The sequence below is a fragment of the Rhipicephalus microplus genome, chromosome 6 (assembly GCF_043290135.1).
Source record: "Rhipicephalus microplus isolate Deutch F79 chromosome 6, USDA_Rmic, whole genome shotgun sequence".
NCBI classification, from domain to species: domain Eukaryota; kingdom Metazoa; phylum Arthropoda; class Arachnida; order Ixodida; family Ixodidae; genus Rhipicephalus; species Rhipicephalus microplus.
The window spans coordinates 97,417,654-97,442,946 of NC_134705.1; the positions used below are offsets into that span (position 1 = coordinate 97,417,654).

At 44.7% G+C, this 25,293-nt stretch overlaps 1 protein-coding gene across 2 annotated transcripts in view; it reads right to left on the bottom strand.

Annotated features, from left to right (window-relative positions):
• Nucleotides 1–1,063: 1,063 nt before the first annotated feature.
• Nucleotides 1,064–25,293, bottom strand: part of LOC119167454 (protein-cysteine N-palmitoyltransferase Rasp) — a 103,494-nt gene continuing 79,264 nt past the window's right edge. For both annotated transcript variants that reach the window (XM_075866252.1, XM_037418928.2), the window contains 5 exons: nucleotides 24,096–24,302; nucleotides 20,723–20,758; nucleotides 19,967–20,168; nucleotides 17,791–17,935; nucleotides 1,064–1,433 (listed from right to left, as the gene is read on the bottom strand). In XM_075866252.1, coding sequence (XP_075722367.1) covers nucleotides 1,321–1,433; nucleotides 17,791–17,935; nucleotides 19,967–20,168; nucleotides 20,723–20,758; nucleotides 24,096–24,302 — 703 coding nt within the window. In that variant the 3' untranslated portion in view covers nucleotides 1,064–1,320. The remainder of the gene's footprint in view (nucleotides 1,434–17,790; nucleotides 17,936–19,966; nucleotides 20,169–20,722; nucleotides 20,759–24,095; nucleotides 24,303–25,293) is intronic.

A 25,293-nucleotide genomic window follows, 5' to 3' on the forward strand; every position in this document is an offset into this window, starting at 1 on the left:
AACTACAAAGAAATATTGAAAACTGAACATTTGTATATCACACATTTGGGTATGTGTACAGTGTAAGAAATCTATGCCAGCTTCAGCATATTAAGTAACGTAGTAACTATGTAGCATAACTTGTATCTGGAGTAGTTTGTTTTCGAAGTTTTTTTATTTTCCATGCTTTTTTACTATTTTTCATGTTTCATTATTTTAATTTTTTACATTTCTGTTGTATACGTCTATAGTATACAACGAACCCTTCTTTTTACGCGCCTAACATTGCTACCATAGAGCGCAGTGCTTGGTGTGTCTATTTAAGTAGAGATGCGTGGGAACATGTGGATGTTTCGAGAGATTTCCAACTTGTGCTAAATTACAATCTTTATTTAAACACGCTGTTCGCCTTAAGGCTATTGTAGAGGTGGGTCACAATAATAGCGGGTAATAAGGTGGCTGACAGATTTGCCCGGAGTGCTTTGAAACTTACACCAACGAAGGAGGCTGCCAGAGACAATCAGCATTTTTTACGAGAAGCCGTCGACAAGCATTTCCATTTGTTATTGCTGGCGCCTCGCCAGTCATGTGTGACAAAATGATTATCAAGGGAAGAGGCCTGTTTGCTTCGTCACATCCGAATGGTCTCGGCGTATACACCAGCGTGCATGGCTCCACAAGGTTACACTTTCAGCGACGCAATTTTTCCCAACTTGCAATGAGTGTGGTGACGTAGAACACTGTGTACTAAGAAGTCGTGAGTTTAAGATAGAAGGGTCGTGTTTATTTGAGGACCTACAACGTTTACACTCACCACGTGACAGTGTAACAGATATTGTGGTTCCGCGTGGTCACTGGATCTTCAGAAAGCAGGTGTCGTGACTTCTTTTGTAGTTTTTGACTGCTACAAGCCTCCCATGTGACTGGTGATTAGTGACAATTGTTAGGGGGGGGGGGTATGCAGTGAAATAGGGGTCCGGTACAATACTGCAAGTGGTATAGCACACAGGCTGCTGGCTGGAGTTATGTCATGCTGGGTGCGACTTTCTAAGAGCACGCCCGCACATAATTGAAAAACAAAACAAAAAAAGACATTAGTTTATTACAACTGGCAAAGAGGAAAGCTTGCGGGGCAGTGTCGTGCAAATTTTCCAAGGCTAGATCCGTCGCTACCTACAACATCCTAATCGTAATGCTAATCCTAGGAGCTGCTTGGCACATTCCCACTTTCTGCTGGTCACGCGAACCGGCTGAACGAAAAGCTTAAGCAGCTTTGGTGTAAAAAAAAAAAAACGTGTATGAAATGCGACATTGTTGCACGTCTTTCAGCATTAGGGCTGTTCACGGTGATGCCCGTTTCTGCTTAGCCGATGCTTCCCACTCTGCCACGTCAAGAGCGACATGGCAGCCACTGTAGACGGCCACCAGGACGGGAACCAAGGGGAAAGGAAAGCCTGCAAGTCACACAAGTATGAGACATTGTTTTAGCAATTGCAGTTTGTATAACGATTAAGCCGTAAAAAGTACTGAATTACATTAAAAATCCAGTAATATCTTGGAAGTAAGGGCTGACGATAGGGCGAAGAGCCATGCAGCATACCATGATTCATGTGTGAAATTACAATGATTATTTTCCGCGCTCTCAGCTCCGGGTCTGCTTGTCAACGTTGCCGTATTACTACAGCTTTTCGAGCCCTCATTTCGTGATGGCACTGGTGGCGTTGCCGCTGAGCCGGTGCATGGAGCACCCTTACGATCGCTTTCTTCTATGGCGGCAGTAAGAGAGCGGGGAGCGCGCGCCTATACGAGCGAACCCTGACGGGTCTGTGCTGTAAGGGAGTTCATCAATGCGGTTCTTTTTCGCGCGACGCTGCACATATGACGCACCTGCAAATACGTTTGGTAACATCTGCTGTAGATGCCGAATGGCGGTTTATGGACGAAGGGTCATTGCGCGATCTTAAGGTGCCTGACCGCTCAAATATCAAACGCCACTCTAGCCCTTTACTTGGGTGTCTGGTAGTCCTTGGGAATCATGTCTCCTGGCGTGCAGCGTGTCTTGATGTCAGCGCTGTTTGAAGTAACGTTGCTGCTGAGACGCCATACTGATTGTCAGCGTTTGATTCAGTTTGGTAGCCTCACACAATGCGAGAGCGGCTGATGCTGATGCGGATAACCTCAGATGAATGGTGCTAACCCACAGAGGGGGATTGGCCAAAAACCAGGCAGCAGGATACTTGAATAAAACAAAACTGAAATCAAAGCTAATCTGACAAAAAATTGTTTACACATAATACTGCCAATACACAAAATGGTTGCTGAGCAAGCGGTCAAACCATCTCTAGTTCCTGACAAACATCGCTACGAATTATAAACTAAGGATCTGAAAATGTTAGGGTTCACTTGCACGGTAATCTTTTAGTTTTATTGATGTGATCAAACACAGTGACGCATATATCTCTGTGGCAGTAACCAAATGACGTGCCGCCAAGTGATAAAAGTAGTGGTACATTTACTTGTATTCCTAGCTTTTGTAATGGGGCTACTAAAATCCTTTTCACTGATAACAGTAACGATGACAGAAAAAAAGAAATGTTCAATTGTTTCAATTTCGTTGCAAAAAATGCACAGCGGTTACACCTTGAGCCGAGCTTTGTTAAGGTAATAATTTAGTTGTGGAACGGTACAGCGCAATCTGGTATAAGTGACCTCTAACTGGCGAGATACACACCACTGTTAATTCCAGCAATACCTTAAATGCTCGACATCTTTTAATTTGCGGCTCTGTTTGACCCTGTATGGTAGTGACGTAATCCTTGCGTACCACCGCACTGTGCTAACAAAAGCTGACATGAAGGTGCTCCACTGACGTATTACTTGGGTCAACTTTATTTCGTCGCACTGCCAAAGTAGATCTTCGAGGCCAAGTAGAAGGAAGCACTTGGTTGAGATCTACTCTGGTAGGGGCCGCCAAAGCCAAGCTTCTCGCAAGAAAAGCGTGTTTTTTTAAAGAACTCTTTCAAATAATTTATATTAAAGCCCTGACCATTGATTGGCTCTCCTGAATCTTATGCTTCGATTTCATACGCAACCGTTGTAGTACTTGAACAAGAAGCTTTCGGTGGACAGTGGCTATAGACTGCTCGGCTGCTGACTCAAAGGTCGCGGGCTCGATTCCCATTTTGGTGGTCGCATATTGATGGAGGCGAAATGGTGGAGGCTCGTGTTTTGTGCGATGTGAGTGCACGTAACAGAACATCAGGTGGTCAAAATGTCAGAAGCCCTCCACTACGGCGCCTCTCATATCGTAGTTCTGAGACGTAAAACCCCAGATATTATTATAAACCATAAGCGCCTAACCTGTTTTCTTTTTTAAAGGGCCCCGCAACACTTTTCGGCCACGGTCAGAGTACTCTTCCAATCGGTCGTAGAGGCTCTCTACAGCAAGCGAGCCAAAGAACATTGCGCAGCTCGCAGCCTGGATTTTACTATAAATTCCCAGCCTAGCCCCACCACTACGGTCTAGTATAGGTATTGGGCTGCTGACTCGCCAGATTTGGGACTGAATGCCGGCTGTGGCGACTGCATTTTTGATGGAGGCGAAAATGCTGTAGGCCCGTGCGCTCAGATTTGGGGGCAGGTTGAAGAATCCCAGCTGGTCGAAATTTCTATAGCCTTCCGCTACGACGTCTCGCATAATCATATGCTGGTTTTCGGCCCACATATCATCAACAAAATGAGCCTAAAATCATTTTTTCTCCTCTCCACAAATATTTCCGGAGCCCTCCACTACGGCGTCTCTCATAATCAAATGGTGGTTTTGGGACGTTAAACCCCACAAATCAATCAAATCAATCATTCCTCTCCACAAATGACTCCGTATTCAAAAAGATCAATGCATTGTAGGCTCGAGTATCACGCCATCAGCTGAGTAGAGCATGGCGTACTTGAGAATCACTGAGGCCGTCGCAAAAGCCGCGACGTGTCACATGTGCGTGCGTGGTCGCACTGAAAAGCAGCGCGTTGAAGAAAAAAAACAAAGAAAACCGTGCATAAGTTGATGAGGTACTCGTGACGTACCCTTTTCTCACGTGTCATTCCTCTCTACTAAGCTTTCAGCACAGTCGTCGGGACGAGAGAAGAAGAAAAAACAAGTACGAAAAAATAGGCAACAAATCTTTGTTACTCCGCTCGTACTGGACAGAATCAAAAAGGTTTTTGCTGAGGTTAATTAATGAAGCAATAAACTTATTTAGTGAAATAATATTATGGCTACTTAGAAAAGTGTTGCAGGACCCTATAAGAGGCCTTTCTGAACATTTATGAAACCAAAAGGGCTCGATTAGAACTGGCTTGGAAGCTGAACCAGTGTGCGAGTAATTTTTCTTGCTCATGAAAGGGCTCATGGGCTCACTGCGCCAAGTTGACGCTTCAACAAAATAATGGCACATACGTGTGCTTGTTTACTCCTAGACTAAATGGTCGTCTGACTGGGACGGTTTTTGCTCTCCCATAGTAGAGTACCAATTACTCTAAATTATTAAACAGTTTTTCTAAACACACGTGTGCTGCACCCCACTGCAAAATTGACTGGCGTAAGAACAATGCATGCCACAAGAACACAGCTATAGAATTGAGGACTACGTACAAATGATGCAACGATTCTTTCAAGCAGTCTAAAGAGTACCCGAAAGATGATGATAAGCAAACTTCAATTAGCCAAGAGATCCTTCTCTCCTTTAAGGTGCGGGCGAATGGACCAAACCTAAACGATGGCCATGATCCCGTAGGCCTTGGCGGCATCCTCAACCTTCTGTATTAAGCGGGCTTGTAATTGCTAGTCAGAGCCGAAGAGCGCGGTATTCTATCCTTTACCACTTGGGAATTTGTCTTTCATGGGGTCCTGTGAGCATGCCCATAGAACGTGGCTCAATTCTGCCATGGTATTACGAAATTTACACTTGTTCGAATGAAGTTCTGGCACGCAGCGGTGCATTGTTACCGGGCCAGGCCAGGGATGGTTCTGAAGTATGTGCCATGCCACCACCTGTCCTTCGTTCAATAATAAGTGGGCGAGAGGATAAATTTTCCTGCTTAGCCCATAATACTGCGTAATATCTCTGTAAGAGCTCATTTGCTCAAGTCATTCAACGTCCACCCAGCTCGACCAGGGCAATCCAGAGGCTATGTCTTTGAGTCCTCAAGCTGTCTAGTGTGCAGGCTCATTGCGGGGCAAGGAGGAGTGAGCAGGTTCACAGAATATATCTATTGTTCATTGGTCTTTGTGTCGATCCAATATTCTTAAAGCTATTTGGAATATTTGCCCTGGTGCAAAGTTTCTCACAGCTGTCTGGGAGTCGCTAATGATTTGTGAAGCCGAAATGGATGCTATGGCCTGTGCAATTGCTGCTGTCTTCGCCTCTGTTGCAAACCTCGTTCTCACCAAGCCACTGGCCTTATGATTTTATTTATAGTCCACTACTGCAATAGTCAAGTCATTTCTTTTGTATTTGGTGGCAACTATGTATTTTGTTTCCGGTAAATATTTGACGTTGTTATGTATGCTTTTCGCTCTTTCAGCTCTCCTTTCATGATGATCGTCGATGTGCATATTGTTTTGGTATAGGTAAGACTACTAAACGATTCCTGGTCTCATACTTGATTTGCGTAGTTTATACCGAGTTCGTCTAGTAGGGTTCTGCCTGTTTCACTATGCGTTAGTCGTTTATATTGTGCAGTTCTCTGAGCTTCTATAAGCTGTTCCGGTGTGCTGTGAAGTCCTCATTGAAGTAACCTCTCATTAGGGTAGTTTTCGGAAGTCCGATTGCCTGTTTTGAAAACTCGTCTAATGATTCTGTCAATTCTTTTTCTCTCGGCCACTTTCAGTGTGAGGTACGGAATGAGATATAGAATACGACTGATGACTAAAACCTCTACCAGTCTCATCATAATATTGTCCTTCATACCATAGTGTCGGTTTGTGGTTCGTTTGAGTTAACAAATAATTTTCTGCGCACTACTTTCAAGTAATCTAATCACCTCTCCGTTACGCCCCTTCCAACTGATTCGAATTTCCAGAATTTTTATGCTTTCGACCGCAGGTAAAGGCATTTTTCAAAACACACGTGTGGTAGTGTGTTCTGACTTTAATTATCGTTTTTTCCTGCATGCATTTCTGACCCCTTCTTGTCGGGTTGTAGAAAAGGATATTCGGTGAGGATTATAATTCTGTATGGGTGGCATATTCTTCTACATTATTCACTGCGGTTTGTAAAGTTTCTCTATATATCCGCCAGTACCTTCTGCAATTCATAGTGCATTGTAATCTGCATAGAGGCTATGGTGGAGTCCTTGAATTTCCTTCCGCCTGGTAGGGAGACCTATCACGGCCACGTTAAAAAGAAAGGGGGACAGGACTGAGCCTTGTGGCGTTCCTCTACTGCCCAGACTGAACTATTGAGATTCTGCTTCGCCTAGTATTATTCTTGCAGTCGGCTTAGTTAGAAAGCCTTCTATATAATTGTATACTCTTTTTCCTACCCCTAACGCTTGAAGATTGGCAAGTATAGCTTCATGTGATGTATTATCGTATGCCTTTTAAGATATAAGTCAACTATGACCTTTGTATCTAGTATATCGAGACCCCATCAATTATTTGATGTTTACTATTAGGTATAATGTCCAGTGTGGACCGTTTTGTCCTGAAGCCTACGATCGTATCAGGAAATAGCTCATTGTCTTCGATATAATTTATCAGTCGGGTAAGGATGACATTCTCTAAAATATTTCTTATACAAGATGGCAGGGAAATAGGCCGAAGGTTATCAAAATCTAATTTCATGCTTGGCTTGGGAATCATTATGATTGCTGATGATTGCTGTCATTTTCCATCACTGTTGTCAGTTTTGGGTATCTTGCTTTTTCCCAACACTTGTTCATATATTCAACGAGGGCTGTAATGGATTTGTCGTCTAAATTCGTGAGCGCTTTATTCGCGATACCGTCGGGGCCCGGGGTGGATGTGGTGTTCAGTTTTTCAGTTCCGAACGTACCTCGACCTCAAATATGGGTTGTTATAGGGATTCATTTTTTTACCTTTGAACGGACTTAATTGTTTTTTGTTGCTATCCCAAACGTATCTATGTCTAGTAACTTCAAGCAGTTCTTCCACCGTACCTTTGTATTCGGGTACAAGTCTAATAACTTTTTGTCATTGTTCTGCCTTGCTCGCTTCCGAGTCTATCAGACATCTGAAGAGGTTCCATGTTTTGGAGAAACTTATTTGTTTCACCGTCGCATCACATTTTTCCTTCCATTGTTGTTTAAAGAGCTTCTCCGCGTACTTCTCTATATATTTACTAAGGATGGCTATCTTTTTTCTAAAGCTTTTGTTGTGTTTTTGCACTCTCCCACGCTTTTCTAGGCTTTTTCTTCCCTTCCACATATGTAGGAGTTTACTCTCTGTGTGTTTTCTAGTCCCTCTGTTCTTGGCATGGTCTTAGTTGCCATTTGGATATCTTGCTTAATCTTTCCTAGCCATTTATCTAAGTGTTCTATGATGTCACATGCTTCCTTCTCTCTGATTTTTTTAAAACTATCTCATTCAAGCATCTTTCATTCTTTGCCACCTCTTTTACGTGGACCCGCTTTAAACGTGGTCTCAATTATATAGTGGTCACGTGGTCACTGCCCATATTTTTTTGTTTGTTGAGCCAATAAGGTCTGATTATATTATTTGTAAATGTGAGATTAGAAGCGTCTTCGAATACGCTGTCTCAAATCCTAGTTGGAAAAAGGGGGTCGGTAATTAATGTAAGGCCTGTGGGGAGGGGGGGACTGACACCCCCGGTAATGTTGTTTGCGCTCCGTGGCGCACGTGTCTCGCACAGAAGCCGTATTCCGGAGTCACAACTACTAAGTGGTAGGTGGCATTGTGTTCGCGAGCGTTGATCACCGCTATCATCATCATGGATAGATTGGTAGCACCGGCGGCGACCCCTAGTGGCTAGCATTGGTGGTGGCAGGAGAGAATGAGTGAGTTTCTTGCACGGGTTGTGGTTGCCGCGATTGGTTGTCTCTAGCGTGGGTCTCCGGTGAAGCGGCACCGCGGGTTGCGCGCCGGGGACCCTCGTCGTAAGTCAAGCGTTGGCGACGCTGCCCTGGGTGTGTTATTGTGTTTGTCATGCGATGGAATATTGTGTAATGATGGTATAGCATGTTGACCACAGACGATATTGTCGTTTCTAAAAGTAATTAAATAAATGTGTTTGGCTTGGTATGGTCCGACCACGTCTGCTGTGTCCGTTCACTTTTAGAGCGTGGCGCCCGCTTGCCATATGGAGACCCCACAGGCCGTTCTCTCCGGCGCTATTCCACAGATTTATACCTTTGATATTTTCTTTGTCATAACCCCTTGCCGCATGTGATGAATTGAAATCTCCTACTATAACATGTGCTCAGTTGTTTTTCATATTGATTGTTTTCGTGAAAAGCGGCCTAAATTTGGTATTTTGTCTTGAGATGCTGTAGACGTTTAATATGAATAGACGTTCACCCCTCTTTTGCGAATAAGCTAATTCAACAAGAACTTAATCGACATCGCAAATTTCTGTATCATATTCTATCACCATGAGATTTCTTCGCACAAGGGTTGTTACAGACGTTTTTTCATCAGTGCTACCATGAGATTTGAAATTAGACAATCTATCCTTTCATCCAGTTTCCTGTAAGTCTATGACGTATGTTACCTCCTTTCCGTTGAGGAACTGTTGTAAGTTAACCCGTTTGTGGTGATACTCACGACAATTTCACTGGCCAAATGTATACTGATCACTTCATGCCAGGAATGGTTCATTTCCCCACTACTTTGATTAGTGTAGTGTAATGTAGTGTAGTGATTAGTGTAGAGTACCCGGTTCGCGTTAAGAGTGGACAAACAGTAGAGGACGATGTACTCTAAATCGTTAAACACTTTTTCTAAACACACATATCGGTCGTAGTCAGCCGATTGTAAGGTTCAGTAGTAGTTTTATAACCGGGCCTGCTTCTATAACATCAACTCTGTTTGCGTATTCTAAACCACCGTTAGTTGATTTTCTATAGTATCTATTCTTTGTTTTATTTCTTCATGCTGCAACTGCAATCCTGCAAATTGTTGTTGCATTATCTTAGTTAGTTCTCCGACCGTATTCTTGACTTTCTTTTCCAGAGGTTTTGAGAAGTCTTCATTTTCTACGGGAGATATTTCCTCTGCTTTTCGTTTCACTGCAAACGCTTCTGACGCTTGTGCAGGCACAGGAGTTAAAATCCGATTAGAAGATGCTATGGGGCTAGTGGACTCGTGCAGCTGATTTTCCCTGAGCTTAGAATTCTCTTTCTTTAGTTGTTTTATTTCGTCCCTCTGTTTTGCGTTTTCGCGGTTGAGTTGCTCTAGCATTTTCCTAATACTATGGCATCGCTATAAGGGACAACGTGGGCAACCTTTCAGCAATGAAGTAGGCTACCTTTGTCAGTCTTTTTGAATGCAGCTCTGTCGACAAGCATCACGTTTTCGCAATGTCTCAAGCTTCCTCACGGTCACCGAAACACCCGCGCCCGTCTCAGGAGGCAGCTTCGCCGTCGTGTAGCAATTTCCACCAAACTTGCGCTTCCTTGTATTCTGAGTTCTGCACTTAGCCATGCTAGACTGAATAGGGTCTAGCCCTAAGAACGTACACGTTGCATCGTTGACACGTGGAAAAATGTACAACAATGCACTTGTGTACATTAACATTCTTTCTTCAGTGTTTTCATCACTGAGATGCCTGGATGCATGAACCCAGTGCTGAAGCTCGAAGAACACTATCACCAAAAAAATATGCTCAACCTGTGTGGTCATGTGTACTAACTGTGGGTTTGAGCGTCCATTTTGCACGTCTAGAAATGTGGGACATACCAATGAAAATAATGTTCCTTGCTCGGCCGTCGTTGTGCCCCACCGTGGTGGTCTAGTGGCTAAGGTACTCGGCTGCTGACCCGCAGGTCACGGAATTTAATTCCGGCTGCGGCGGCTGAATTTCCGATGGAGGCGGAAATGTTATAGGCCCGTGTGCTGAGATTTGGGTGCACGTTAAAGAACCCCAGGTGGTCAAAATTTTTGGAGCCCTCCACCAAGGCGTCTCTCATAATCATATCGTGGTTTTGGAACGTTAAACCACACATATCAATCAATCAATTGGCCTTCGTTGGCTGATGACAAACCTTGCGAAACTATAAGGCAAGGCAAAGCAACATTTGGTCATTGACGGGTAAGTGTGCTAAATATTGTACAAAATTTCAATTCAAAGCACACATGGAGAAAAAAGTTATGAAATTGGCGTCACATTATTCGGAGCAAATTCTTATTTCGAGAAAAACGTAAAGAAACTTTCTGAGTGGGCACAAGGTGTCAGAAACTTCGCACACAGCCCGAAATGCACCACATTCAAAGGCGCACATGGGTTTTTCTTGAATAGCGTGTGAACAGAAATCACGTTCACACATCTATTCAAAGATGAATGGCCACACTTCTGCCATGTGTCATCACGTTAAACAATACACTCAGCACTGGCCACAACGCGATGAACTTTTAATATGATTTAGCACTTGACCAAGGGCGGACCCTTCTGTCACTGCTTCAGACAAACTCTCAGAAGGTAGGGGCTCTCCGGATACCATGCCCGCCTAGCTCACCATTGGGCGGCTGCACCGACCACCGTCAGGACCCTTGTGGGACTCTTCCTGACGTGACGTCGTTGTCCTTTTATTAGACCTGGCCCATGACCTAGATCTGTGTTGAGGTGAGGATCTTGATATGGATGTGGATCTGGGTCCATGTTGTGTTCTTTTTCTTTCCAACACGGCGAGTCACGGGGAGGAGCTGAAACAATCTCTGCGTCGTCCGCCTGTGTCCTGGATGTCGTTTCCATTCTCTTCTGTTATATTTTCTTATGTGTGCTGTTTCCTCCAGGTCTGTGTTGCACTAGCGTTCGACAAAGTCTTCGTATGTTGTTGTTGATCGTCGTGTCGTTGTTGTTTCATCCGCCATATTTTCTTCAAAAAATATGGGGTCCTAAACCTTTCTTTGCATTGTTTTGTCTCCTGTAAGATGACTTTTCCCGCAAAGACAACAGCTTGGACCGCACTGGTAGTTTTAAGTTGGATCGAGTACCCCACAACCACAACATGTCTTGCTTGGAGGCTGTGAGCAAACATCCGCCCGATGTCCAACTCGTTCAGAAGTGGTGCATGCTTCATATTGCTTGTTGTAGAAGTAGCACCTATATTCGACACCACGGTAGTATAGAAAATACGGCACAAAAGACCCTTCGAAACAATGACCACTGAGTCCGTAATTCCGATACGTCGTGCAAGTATAATCGTCGGGTTCCTCTGACTGACCAAGCTGTTCTGTAGGACTTCTCGGTTATCATACGTCAATATTACGTGGATAACCCCTTTGGATAGTTTTCTTGTGCTGATATATAGGCTGCTGGGGCGAATATCTTGTCATGGACCTTAGTTTCCTTCATGTTGGTGTAGTCCTTCACATTGGCCAGGCTAGGCATGCTCGTAGTCATGGTATTTTGTCACAAATTGATTCTGAGAGTATCTTCCCCAGCAATGTCCGGCTGTACCTTTGCCGCTCGTAGAACACCGTCTTTTATGAGCGCCAGACTCTGTCGCGTCAAGCCTAGGTCAACTCCTGGGCGTATTACTACCTTGTAATTGTCTTCCCGCAATTGCGGTTCTTTCAGCTTTGGTCGGCGTTGCAGGGGGTACATAACTCCTTTGAAGAGCTGCGGGAAGCTCATCGCGTTATCCAAATTAATGGTCTGTCACAGGCACCCTCGGTGTGACGCCTGGTGCACAGGCTCGTCCTCAATGCGATCTCTGACCAAGACACTCAAACGCCGAAACCAGAACGTCGGCGTCAAAAGCAATGGGTGTATCCACTGCCGCACAACATGAACCCCGAGCTACGTCCCAACTGTAGACTGTCACTATGTGCCACCCTGCAGGCGCGACACTTCGATCACACTAGCATTTTCATTGTGGACGTCTCGGACCCTTTCCTCTCGGGTCAATTCACAGCCGACAACACTGTGACACAGCTGAGGAGGTTGTCGTTGCTTTGGCCGTCTCGCATCCCACCTCACGCACCATCCTATCAGACTCGCACTTGGCCTGTTCCGAATATCCTCAGGGTTCCATCGACCCGCTGGCATCTCACCTACTTCAGACAGCCTCTTGGCTCTTTAACCTTCACCTTATTCGTATAGTGATGGTCTTGAATCATGTGGTTGTTTTTATTCAGGCGCAAAACTGAACACTGTGTGGGCCCATTCGAGAAACGTCCGAGTGACTTGACCCCCTAGAGGCTAATGAGAGTGCACGAGAGCTCTACCTTTTAGGGGTGAAGCTCCTTAAGGTGTCCGTCAGTCACGCGTCACGTCGTAGCCACCCGGTAGTACTCGGAATTCTTACTCGATGGCAATGCGGTGCTTATTCCGCTGGTACTCAAGAGACTATTAGGTAGCGCTGGAGGCACTCACTCCACTCCAATGCGTTGGAGACTCTTGCTCTTGTCTTTCGTGTTTTTGCGTGCGTCCGCCCTTGGCACGCTTCTTCCTTCGTCTGCACTCGCTACGCTTGTGGGCCTCGCAATGACCGACAAAGACAAGGCGGCGGAGTGGAGGGCTCTGAAAGCGGCTACGGCGCGCATTCGCTGTCAAGGGCTCTCGGCTACGAAACGTGCACACAGCCAAGCAGATTTCAAGGTGACAGCCCGACAGGCGACGGTGGAATGCACACAAAAACAAGCGGATCCCGAGCTGAGTGCCAGCGAATCGGCGGTAAACCGTACGCAAAGACAAGCGGACGCAGACGCCGCGCGGGCGTGGGATTCCGTGGCGAAGAGCCTGAAGTGATCATTTCGCCCCACTCATCATCATTACCTCGGTGGATATGCTGTGATTTTGAATGAGAAACTTCTTAGCGAACTTCGGTGAATTTGAGCGTATCTATCTATCTATCTATCTATCTATCTATCTATCTATCTATCTATCTATCTATCTATCTATCTATCTATCTATCTATCTATCTATCTATCTATCTATCTATCTATCTATCTATCTATCTATCTATCTATCTATCTATCTATCTATCTATCTTTCTATCTATCTATCTATCTATCTATCTATCTATCTATCTATCTATCTATCTATCTACCTATCTATCTATCTATCTATCTATCTACCTACCTACCTATCTATCTATCTATCTATCTATCTATCTATCTATCTATCTATCTATCTATCTATCTATCTATCTATCTATCTATCTATCTATCTATCCGCCTACGACTTTTAGCTCTCTGTCCCGCCGCGGTGGTCTAGTGGCTAAGGTACTCGGCTGCTATTCCGCAGGTCGCAGGTTCAAATGTCGGCTGCAGTGGCTGCATTTGCGATGCAGGCGGAAATGTCGTAGGCCAGTGTGCTCAGATTTGGGTGCACGTTAAAGAACCCCAGGTGGTCGATATTTTCGGAGCCCTCCACTACGGCGTCTCTCATAATCATATGGTGGTTTTGGGACGTTAAACCCCAAAAATCAATCAAATCAATCAATGACTTTTAGCTCTCTTGGCCGTTTCGATCAGGCCATCAATATCAAACTTAGTAAGACATAACATAATCGTATGGCGAGCATATGTGACTAGTCATAACATAAAAATCAACGCATGTGTGTCATGAATGTATTACATGCATTTCATGGTCTTGCTGCTTTTGTGGTGCTTTCGTTCACATGACATGTTAAGAAACTGGTAGGGTATAACATGATCGTATAGCGAACACAAGCGACAGATCCTAACATGAAAATCATGACATGAGTGTCATGTGACAATGTCGCTGCATGCCAAACTCATGATGCGCTCATGGCCATTTTGTTAGCTTTGCATGTAAGAAATTTGGTATTACAAGACGTGAATGTAAGACAAAGGACTGCTGAAAACATGATTATCATGAAATGCATGTCATGTAGAAACATGACTACATGTCACGCTCATGATGCGCTCACTGCTACCTTCACGTATACCAAATTCGGTATTACGTGACGTGAATGGATGAAGAAGGCATCAGATTCGTGCAAACATGAGATGCGGGTTATGTAACTTTATGACTAAACGTAACTCACGATGCACTCACGGCCATTTCGCTAGCTTCAAATGTACCAAATCAGGTAACACGTGACCCGAACGGATGACACAGGTAAATGACACATCCAAACATAATAATCACGACATGCGTGTCATGCAACAACGTGACTACATTCTGCACTCATGATGCGCTCGCGGCCGTTTCGCTAGCTCCATACATGCCTAATTTGGTATTACGTGACGTCAATAAATGGCGAAAGTATGTGACTGGTGTGAACATGATAATCATGAGATGCGTGTCTTGTGAGAACAGGACTACCAGCCACAGTCGAGGCGCCAATACACTTTGACGTGACCGGGCACGCATGCGCGCCGGCGTTCGTATCGTCGCGTCAAGCCGGCGTTGACAAACCAGGTGCCGGTTCTGCCATATACTCGCAGGCGTGTGCCGCACTGCGCTGCTTTGACGCATGCGCGTTTGAGCGCGTCCGGTATCCCTCTGTCACAAAGAGAAGCAGACGCCGTGCTTTCTGGGTAACGTCATCGGCGCCAAATAAGACATGTCGAATTTCGCGCCGGTTACCGTCGGGCGACGCCTACGGACGCTAGTCGCACCAGTTGCACCTGGCGTCAGGAGTGCTCGCGTTTTGCTAACGTAGCGTCGCTGTGCCCAGCGTGCGCGCGCGTCAACGTTACGTTGTAGTATATTGGGCCTTTCATGATGCACCCGCGGCCGTTTTGATAGCTCCCGATATACCGAATATGGTGTTACGTGATGTCAACAGACGACGAAATATACGAATGGTGCAGACCTCGTAATTCTGACACGCGTGTCGTGTAAGAACATGTCAAAACACCACGCTTATGGCGTGCTCGCGGGCGTTTCGCTAGCTCCACATATACTTATTTGGTGCCACGTTATGTCACTAGATGACGAAGGTAAACAACACATTCAAACATGATAATCATGACACGGAAGTCGTGTACGGCCTCATTTGCCTTCCCCTCGTAACGTGGTGCTGATTTTAAATTAAAACATCAACGTTTTTGCAATCTTGCTGCGCATATAATCGATTCGCACTTTGCGTGGGATCTACCATTTTTTTAATAAAATGCTCTATCTTGAAGACAATGACACCTGACCGCATTTATGCTTCCGGAGCTATTGCTCTGTTGATTATGTGGTAATAAACGACTTCAAGCAGAGCTTAGGACAAAAGAAGTGATGTTGTACCGAGTTCCTGGTCATTCGAACTAACTGAGGTCCTTAAGCTACACCAGCAGAAGGATAATTATATGTTTTGTAGAGTCTCAACTTTTTCTTGTTGCTATGGTTTCATTACAGAATAAATTGAACGCAAAGATTATTGCACTGCCTATTTTGTCACTTGCTTTTTCGCTCTGACATGGAGCCGGACGTTACGAAAATAGGTGCTTATAGTGCTCTCTCATAGCAGAGTACCAAGTACTCTATATAGTTCACCAGTTTTTTTTTTAAATACACATTTGCTCGTCTGACTCTTAGATGCTATGAATTTCTCAGACCACCCGTCGTGAACTAGTTCATGGCATAATTTTTGTCAACACGGCCTCATCAAGTTTGAAGACCACGGGACGGCTTTGAGGTCTCCCTAAGTAGAGTACCTAGTACTCTAAATCATTAATTACTTTTTCTAAACGAGTAACATAGTAAACGTATGGTTCAGAGAGCAGCCGTGTAGGGACAGCTGCTTACAGCTCTCACATAGTACAGTACCGAATACTGTAAATCATTTACTATTTCTGCTATACACATTGTTGTCATGAGTTTGAAACGCCCCACAATAGAATAAATAAGTTTTTGTAAATATTCTTAGCACTTAAAATATGAAACATTTGTTTTGTAATTGCAGTTACATTCGTTGCTTACAGACTTCTTACCAACCCCAGGCCAGTCTTTTTACTGCAGAGCATATGGCACTCAACATCAGGAAAAACATTTTTATTGACACAATCTCCGTGAATTCTCGGTACACACGAATTGACATTGGGAAGAGGTTTTTTATGAGAGCGTACACGGCGCGCAAGATCAATCGCATTATTTTTCCAAACACCATATTGGAAGCGCCCTTGTTCCACTGAAGCTCAAAACTGCAGTGTTTTGTTTTCACATACGCTTCAAAGTACACCCTGCTAATCCCGGAGTAGATAGTGCTTATAGTACTCAGCACATTCATCGTACTTAAAACGTTGATTCGTTCACTCCTCTCGCTGCTGATGGGTCAGAAAGCGAACGATGGTTCTCATGCTCTACCATGGATTCCACGAAGATAACGCCACGTACGGCGCTTTCGCAATGCGGGTAGTCCACCGGCAAGTTTAAAAAGTGGCAGCCTCCGCCGCACTGCCTGGTGAGAGTAGTTGTTTGGCTGCCACGAAAGATAGACGCTGTTTACAGCGCTCGCTGAATGCAGCTCGGCCAAATTGCGGTTGTCACCTCACTTTTCTTTGTCCGTGGGCTGACCTTTCCATATGAGTCGCAGTTTAAAATAGTGATTGTTGTTTTGTTGCGACTTGAAGCCTCCGTCGCCTTTGCTTTGACAACCAACTGGAGGCAGCAAGCCCAATTTCCCCACGTTGGGCAGTAAGCAAGTATTTGGATGCAACATTCAGGGGCCATTGGCTTCCATTATTGTAAAAAAAAATATGCACATAACGCTGGGCATTCGTAAACGACGTGAAATTTCTGACTAAGAAAAGATATTGGGCTGAATCGGCGCCCTTCTTAAGATAACTGAATGAAAAGACGGCTTGCCCCCTTCCCCTTCTTCCACGTGAGCGTTAACTTCTTACTTTAAGTGTTCGTAAAAAAAATTTTTTGTCCCATATGCTTCTGTTTAAACGTGAAAGGCATACAATAGTAATGCCGGCATCTGTACGCACTAAATGGGCCAATGCGCGTTGTTAACTTCCTAAAGCTGAGAACCTTCAGCCGGATAGAACTCAAGAAGTTCGGAGACGCTCCACCGAGATTACCAAACTACAGCAGTTGATAGCCTTTGCTACTAACGAAACAGTCAATCTCATGCACGTGTAGCACTGATATTCAACGGCAGGATCACTAGCCGTTAGGTTGATGACGTCAGTCAGGAGGGCGCATCTATTGGTGCAGGATTGTGTGCATCCACCTTTGACGAATAAATGCCGCAAACTTCTAAAGAGTTATCTGTTTGTAGTTCTAGTCACATTTAAATTCACTGCCTGAAATCACACCCTGGTTGGTAATAAAGAGTAGCTGCGCACACAGTGAAAGCATTAGAACACAACTGCTCTTCGTTTTGCAAGGGTGTGAAATTCGCTATGTAATAGAATGCAACATCACAGAGGAATGGCAACGATATGAAAACACGCATTAGGATAGCTTCATACTCACATGAAATTTGACAACTTGGTGTTCCTTTCACCGTCCACTGATCGAACGTCTCTCCATTGCACTACATATTCACTAGCATGCGGCATCCGTAGCCGGAATTAGTCTCCGAGCTTGTGGCCGCGAAAGTTCAGGTGATAACGATCGCACTAACCATCGCTGTGGACAGCGGCAACAGCAATGTGCATCGTGGGACAAAAAGCATATGAGGACATAATAACAGAGTTACCGGTTATTATCCTTCGCACAATGACGAAGCACACGTCCGTTTCCGCCAAATGGAAGATGCAGGCGCACATGGTGAGCAGGAAGTGAGGCGAGCCTAGCAGGCACTTGGCCATTCGCATCCGCTCAGGTGACGCCAGGTAGCGGCCCTGTGGAACGAGCGATCGTACAAGAGTATCAATGTTAGCTTGCAAGGAAAATGCGTTTTCGATTTTAGGGGTGGCGCAGTGATATGCAACGACCCGCGTAGCACTGATCTGCGGAAAATACGTCACACACCGGCTAGCCATGGTTTTTAGAATGGTAAATGTTCTTAAATTTGCTATTTTGTTAACAAGTCTAGTCAGCACTGCTGCGCTCAGACCCATTTCGAGCCTTTTTCTTCCAATTCCTCTTTGCGACCACCCACAGGGCATTGGCTTCTGAAACGCATTACGGACTAGTTTTTTGATGCTGTCACCCTTATAACACCAACATTGAAGACAACGCTTCAACAGCTTTCATCACAACAGCATAAATAGAGGGATGGTTTCTTTATTTTAGGGGCGAAGCTCCATAGGGCGTGGGCTGTGCGTCCCCTGTAGCCTGCATGTAGCCACCTCTAGTTTAGTTCTTGCAGTGTTCACTAGATGGCGGTACCGTCCCCTGTATGTAGCCACCTCTAGTTTAGTTCTTGCAGTGTTCACTAGATGGCGGTACCGTCTCCTGTATGTAGCCACCTCTCGTTTAGTTCTTGTAGTGTTTACTAGATGGTGGTACTTGTAGCTGATGATGAAAAGATGCAAGATGTTATAAACTAGAAAGCGGTACTTGTAGTTGATGAAAGACGCGAGACCTTATAAAATAGTCACATATGGCGCGTGTCATTGGTTGAAGGCAATCGTTCGATTTAGTGCGGCGACGTACGCTAGGGGGAGCGTTGTAATAAAATCCGTTCGCTGTTGGCGCGCGCTCGGAGTCGCCGGATGGATAAGGCTGCACAGCGGAGAGAGCGCAAGGCGGCAGCAGCGCGCGCTCGCAAACAGAATCCCGATGTGCGAGCGCGCGAGGCAAGGGACATCGCAAGCCATCCATCGTCTAAGAACAAATAAAAGTTGATTTGTGTATATACACACGCAGCGTTTCTCACGTCTTTACATGATGATCGACTGGGCGAATTACACGGAAGATTCACAGTTTAGCGATGAATCCCTCCGGAGCTTCGCCCATTCATCATCATTCACCCCGTGAATATGCCGTAATTTTTTCTTCTGCGTATATGCAGAGTGATATGTGCGCCACCAAGCGCAATGTTGCAAGTGGTCATAGCGTACTCCATGTGAATCAAACTTTTCCACTTAATAATAAGATAACTCATAAAGTGGAACAAAACAGCGTGAATTGAAGGGCTCATCTTTTCTTTGTTAGACACAATATCGTTGAAAATTAACAGACAATGATGCCAAGAGGAGAGTAGGGGATGTTCTTATAAGTATCTATAAGGTAAATATGAACAAACAAAAGTGAACGGAAAGATTACTTTCCTCCGGCAGGAATCGACCGTGTGCAGGTTAGGATCCTGCCGGTGGCAAGTTATCATTTTGCCATCTTCGCTCCCTTCATATTTTGATTACAAATACTTCTAATATTATCCCATATACATTTATTGCCACCATTGTTTGTTAATTGTCACCATTGTCTGGTAATTGTCACAAAGAGGAACCTAATAATAAAACAATCATAACACAAAGTAAAGCTATCCCAACCAGGCAGACATCTGCCGAATATTTACCTTTGGTTTTATACTTGGTGAGGTTTCCGGTAGGGCAACCTTCCTTTCGACCGTTGTGATACCAGTCTCAATTGTGAACACCGTGATGTGCCAGAAACACTTGCGTACATATTTTGCAATTTCGCAGCATACGCACGTGAATGACAAACGGTGATTTCTTCTACTGAAAGATTTGCAGAAGGTCATTACCTGATGAGACTGTGTTGGGTAGTTGGCCTGACACCAACAATGCAAATGTGGTAATAGGAGTGGTTATAGCCTTTTTAAAACCATCTGGATCATACGCGGCTATAACATTTTCTCAGCTGGAAAGCATCGTATATATTTGCCTATCTCACCATCCTCATCTATTACTATTTTCGCTCCCCTTTTCACGTTCTCACTGCAACGTAGCGTACGGCTGCCGTACCTCAAACGTCTTGACGGGTGTCCACTTCCTGATCTCAATGGTGATGACTTCGAGGCAGATTCCAAGTGCACTGAGAGCGCACCAGACAAGGTTGTGCGAATAGAAGCTGTGCCAGGTGCTGGTGAAGGTGAAGGCGACGGCCGTGCTCAGAACCAGTCTTAAGGCGGTGCGTTGGCCACCGAGCACGGGCTCGTAGACATACCTGCGGATGCAGCCAGTGCAGTAATGATGCAAGGTGCTAAATAGAAGACTATATACCTGACCTCCACAATTGGGAAGCTAAGAGAAGTGATGAGCGAATATTTCCCATTCCCCCATTTGGCAGTGCACGAAACTTGTCATGAACGCCTTGTTTTCTCTCCGAGGCTTACCTGAAGTTTCATGGCCCATATTCACCAAAGCGTTTTATGCTGAAAATTTTCGTAACAGAATTCTTCAGTCAACCTTGAGGCGGGACTTTTCATTAAGAAAGGCGGCTGATCATTGTGAAAACGTACTTACAAATTGGAAGAACTCCAATACAGTCGGTGATGCGTTTTTTTTTCTTTAATATATGCAAACTGCGCCCAGAAAATTTCCGCGAGTGTGGGCTAACGGGACGCCACTTAAGTGCAATCTAGTGGGCTTTAAACGAAATGCTCAGTAACCCGTACGATGCGCTGAGGCGTCTTGAGTTCATTTAAGCAGCTTGGAAACAATGAAGTAACGCCAAGCATAAAAAATAAGAAGAGAATGTGTGAACACTTGTTCCCATACCTTCGAATAAACAGGTGCATGCCACGGTCAAAGTATCTGAAAAAAGAAAATAAAAACAACAGTTGAAAATGCATTCGATTCTATTTCTAGCGTTGTCCAGCAGATGAAACTAGTAATAGACTCGTAGTAGTTTACCACTGGCTCAAAGCCACAAAGCGAGTTGTGGCAGTTCCAGGAAAACTTGTTAGCGGACGCAATATCCGATGCGTTCGTGATGAGCAGCTATACACCTTTTCACAGGAAGGAAACACCGCCATGATGGGCTGTGCGCGAGAGTACAAAGGCTAAGGGCGCAGCGTCGCCAGTGCATTTTCGAGGGGACGCGCTAATTTGCTCAGCCCAAGGAGGGCTATGGCGGCGCCCAGGGAGGCGTTTATGAAAAGGTGAATATGTAGCTGTATGAATAAAAAATGGTGTGTTATGCTGCATATTGGGTGTAGAACTTGGACAGCAACATGTGCGTAGATACCTTTTTTTGTAAAGTAAGCTTCTGAAAGCAAACTGTTCAATGACACCGTATTTTCTTTGTTTCAGTTGCTCATAAATTTTTTCTTGCTGGTGTGTTTTCATATTTGCGAAAACAATCTCTCTCTTTCTCTCTGTGTGTGTGTGTGTGTTTTCGCTCTGCAAAACATACGTATTTATTGTACTCTTGAGGCCATAAAAACTTGGCAATCGAGGTGATGCAAATTCAAACTTTCCACAGCAAGCGATTTAGAGCCGATCAAGACAGAATCGCATGGTTTTATGACATGTTCCCAAATTACGTGTTACGCACTGTACGATGATCCATACAACTGTTATACTACTAAAGACAGCAGTTAGCTTGAGAAATTAGCGTCTTGGTGCTCAAACACCGACGGGCAGCGTTGCCCCGCATTAGCAATGATTGAGCCATCTGCAAACAAAATCGGTCATATTCAGCCAACACAAGCCAGCGTTCGTTGCAGGATCGGCCCGCATTTCTGGTTACTACAATGATCATGCGCAGCCACAAATATACTTGGAAAAGAAAATTGAAGGATGATATCGCCATATAAAATTTGTGTGCTATCGAAATTCAAGCTGGGAATGTACTAATAGTTTAATCGACACCATGATACTTATTACTCTATAGCGGGCTAATCGAGCTCAAAGAGGCATTTTTTGTGATGTGCTTAGAACAATCAATCTACTACATTCAGGTTCTGTGGTTTCTGTGGGATGTCGAAGTTGTTTACGCCTATTCGTTCAGTAAAACAATAGGCACTCAGGTGATAAATTGAATGCAGTTCTCTTTGGTCGGTATACGGTGTACAGCCTGAGCGACATCTGAACAACTAAGACGAGGGCACCATCAACGCACCTATCTCGAAGATGTGATGTTAGCTAAAGCACGTGAAACTGAACTGTTGTCGCAACCAATAGTGTGACAACTCCTACTCCACGAAACGAATAGATGATACAACGTGTTTTAGCTCTTTTGTACATGACCAGAATTTGGGTACATCTGCGCGTAGCGCCATCTCTCGCCCGTGAAAGCAGCAGCCTGCGGTAACTGAAAGGGAAATAAGCGAAAAATTTCCGTCTGGCGAAAAAAGCTAGCTATGAAAAACGAATCCTAGTTCTATAGAGCCGAGACCTATTTGAATAGTCTGGAAAAGTTACAGTGTCGCACTACAAACTTCATGGCTTGCCAGAGTGTTGATAGTTTAACAATGGGATCTTATGGGCTTCTATGGGTGGTGTTTAATTGACCTGGGGAGCCACAGGCTTTATAGTGCGATTCTGCAATTTTGCCTAGATGTACCAGTAGGTATCTGCAACTAACAACCGGGAGTCATTTTTCATAACTAGGTTTTTTCGAGAGATGTGATTTTTCTCGTCTGTTTGTCATTCAGTCAAAACAGGCTGCCGTTTCTGCCGGCAAAAGATGGCGTCATGTTAAGATGTCCCCGATTCCTGGGAATATGCGAGCGCATATGCCAGGGTACTCTACTGGAATTCGTGAATGAGCGGTCTGCGACAACCAACGAACAGCGATCGGACGGACTCCCACCTACCGTATTCAATCGCGTAATGCTGGAACTAATTATTACCGTGTTGTAGATCTGGCAACACTGACTATAGTGATGGCTGAGTGATGACCGACGCTGCCTGGTGCCTAGAGCTCATTCTTTTTAGTGTTGGCTAAATGGTGAATAACGCCGACTGCGTACAGTGACTTGATTGATAGGCATGTATACTTTTGGCTATACGTTTTTCAATGTCGGCTGTGCGCTGTCATGATAGCCACTGGTACGCCGCAGTATTATCTTCAGTTAGTCAGATTCCATTAAGGATTTCGCGTATGCATTCGCAGAAGGCTAAATTAGTGCTGCGAGAATTTTTCTCTTTTTTTTAATGATGACAACACATATAGAGGAAAACGTTTCACTGGCATCAATGTTGAATAGATTGATGTGAGATGCTACTAGAACTGCCACTGCTGCAGTATTGGTCTCCCGTATTCCTCAGTTTTGTAGATGCAGAAATTCAGGAAAAGACGTATGCTTGAAACGATGGAACACGCTTCAAGCTTTTGTCGTAACGATGGCTCCAGGGACTCTCCGTATTCAAGAAAAGATATAGGGGAAATCGTTTATTCTCTTACTCGATTTTCTCCATTCGTGTCCTGGAACGGTGTGGGCTGTGACTATACCCCTCACACTCTCTCAGCGATCACGGGATGGCAAAGCACGTTGTTTCCGCGCTGGAGTTAGTCGAATAGCTCCGACGCGCACACGGCTCCCATGTAGCTTAGCCCCCATCCACCCAAACATACAACAAAGGGGGCGCGCAAATCGCGCTGTGTTCTGTACGAAGCCCGCCTCAATGAGCACTGCCTTTTGCCGAATACTTCGAAATTTACGAAGTTTCCTTGAATCGTCATCCCCAGTTTTTAAGAGAGAAGCTTCTTATGCAGGGGGTTGTGCATCCGCAATGTATGTAGTAGTAGTCCTCGTCATGGTAGTAGGTAGCCACCTCTCGTTTGATACTTCGAATGTCCACTGGTGGCGGTATTTCTATATGATGAACATATAGTGAAAAGATGCGAGGTAGCGGTACTTGGAGTGTTCACTAGATGGACGGACGGACAGACATACGCGCAGATGGACGAATAGAAGAATGCGCGGACGGATGATTGGGTGGAGGCATGGACTGCTGGACGTACGGATGGACGCATGGATGCTTCACCCCACTCATCATTCACTCCGTGGATAGGTGATTTTTTTTACAAATATAATGTACGTTTTTCTGAGGATCTACAGCTCGCACTTTTTTACCCGATGTAGTTAGAAAATGAATTCAGCGCGCTCACTGTAGCCAGCCGAACAGTTCACTTCACACCCACCTCCAGAACTGCGAGCACCGGTGCAATCTGGCTATGCACGGAGCTGTAGCCGGAATCTCGATGCCTTCGATCTTGGCCAGGGCTGCGGGGAATCCGTAGTTGAACAGGTAGCACACGTAGTAGTTGAATTCAAGGGAGAGGGCGTAGCCCAGCAGGCTGGCGTAGTCCAGCCTTTCGCCCATAAAATCCCACTCGGCCATAGCTGAACTGTGGGTACATATATAAGGCTTGTTTCAGCTGCTTTAGAAAAATAACACACACACACACACACACACACACACACACACACACACACACACACACACACACATATATATATATATATATATATATATATATATATATATATATATATATATATATATATATATATATATATATATATATATATATAATATAGGTACACACTGAGAACAATTCTGCCCACTCTAAGACAAAAAAAGCCGCAAAACTTAACAGAGGGCAGTTATTATAAATGAAATGATTGATGATTGCACGTTGCCTAGGAAGCGTTACAACATTTATTTAACGATTTCTCGCTACATTTACTATTTAAATGGCGAAGACAAACTATAGTATTAATCGAAACTAGTTGGTTCATATCTAGCACTAGTTCGAGAAGCGCAACTGGATATAGGAGACAAAAATAAAACAGGCGGCAGTGACATACTTGTCTGTCCTCCCGTTGTCCTTCTTTTGAAGTACCGTGACTGGAATCAGTGTTAATTGGGCATTAATCATTAATTGCCAAGCTTTCCAAATGGGTAATTATCTCCTCAAAAAATAAAGTACATCGACGCATCTCAACAAAAATTCAAACTTTTGTACTGACGATTTCAGATGCGAAGCAACTTACGGTGGAGTTCAAGGAGTTCAATTCGTTGTGCATGCCCACTTTTACTGCGCGTGCGCAATAGCTGCCCAAGGCACTGCCAGAACGTGCTCACGCACTAGCGCGTTCTAGCCTGTGTAAAGATCTTGGTGAGAGACTGTGGCCTCTGCTTTCTACTCTACATATACTTCCACTTTCTCAGAAGCAATGTGATGGCATCGGAGAACAATATTCTGCCGACGCGCGACGAAACAATGCGTTGTATTCTAATCAGAACACGCTGGCACGCGATAGCACGTTGGGTACTGTGTAAGTGGCTGTGTAAGAGTCGAGGTGCGCAAAAAGGGTGTGCGTTCTCCTCTTCGT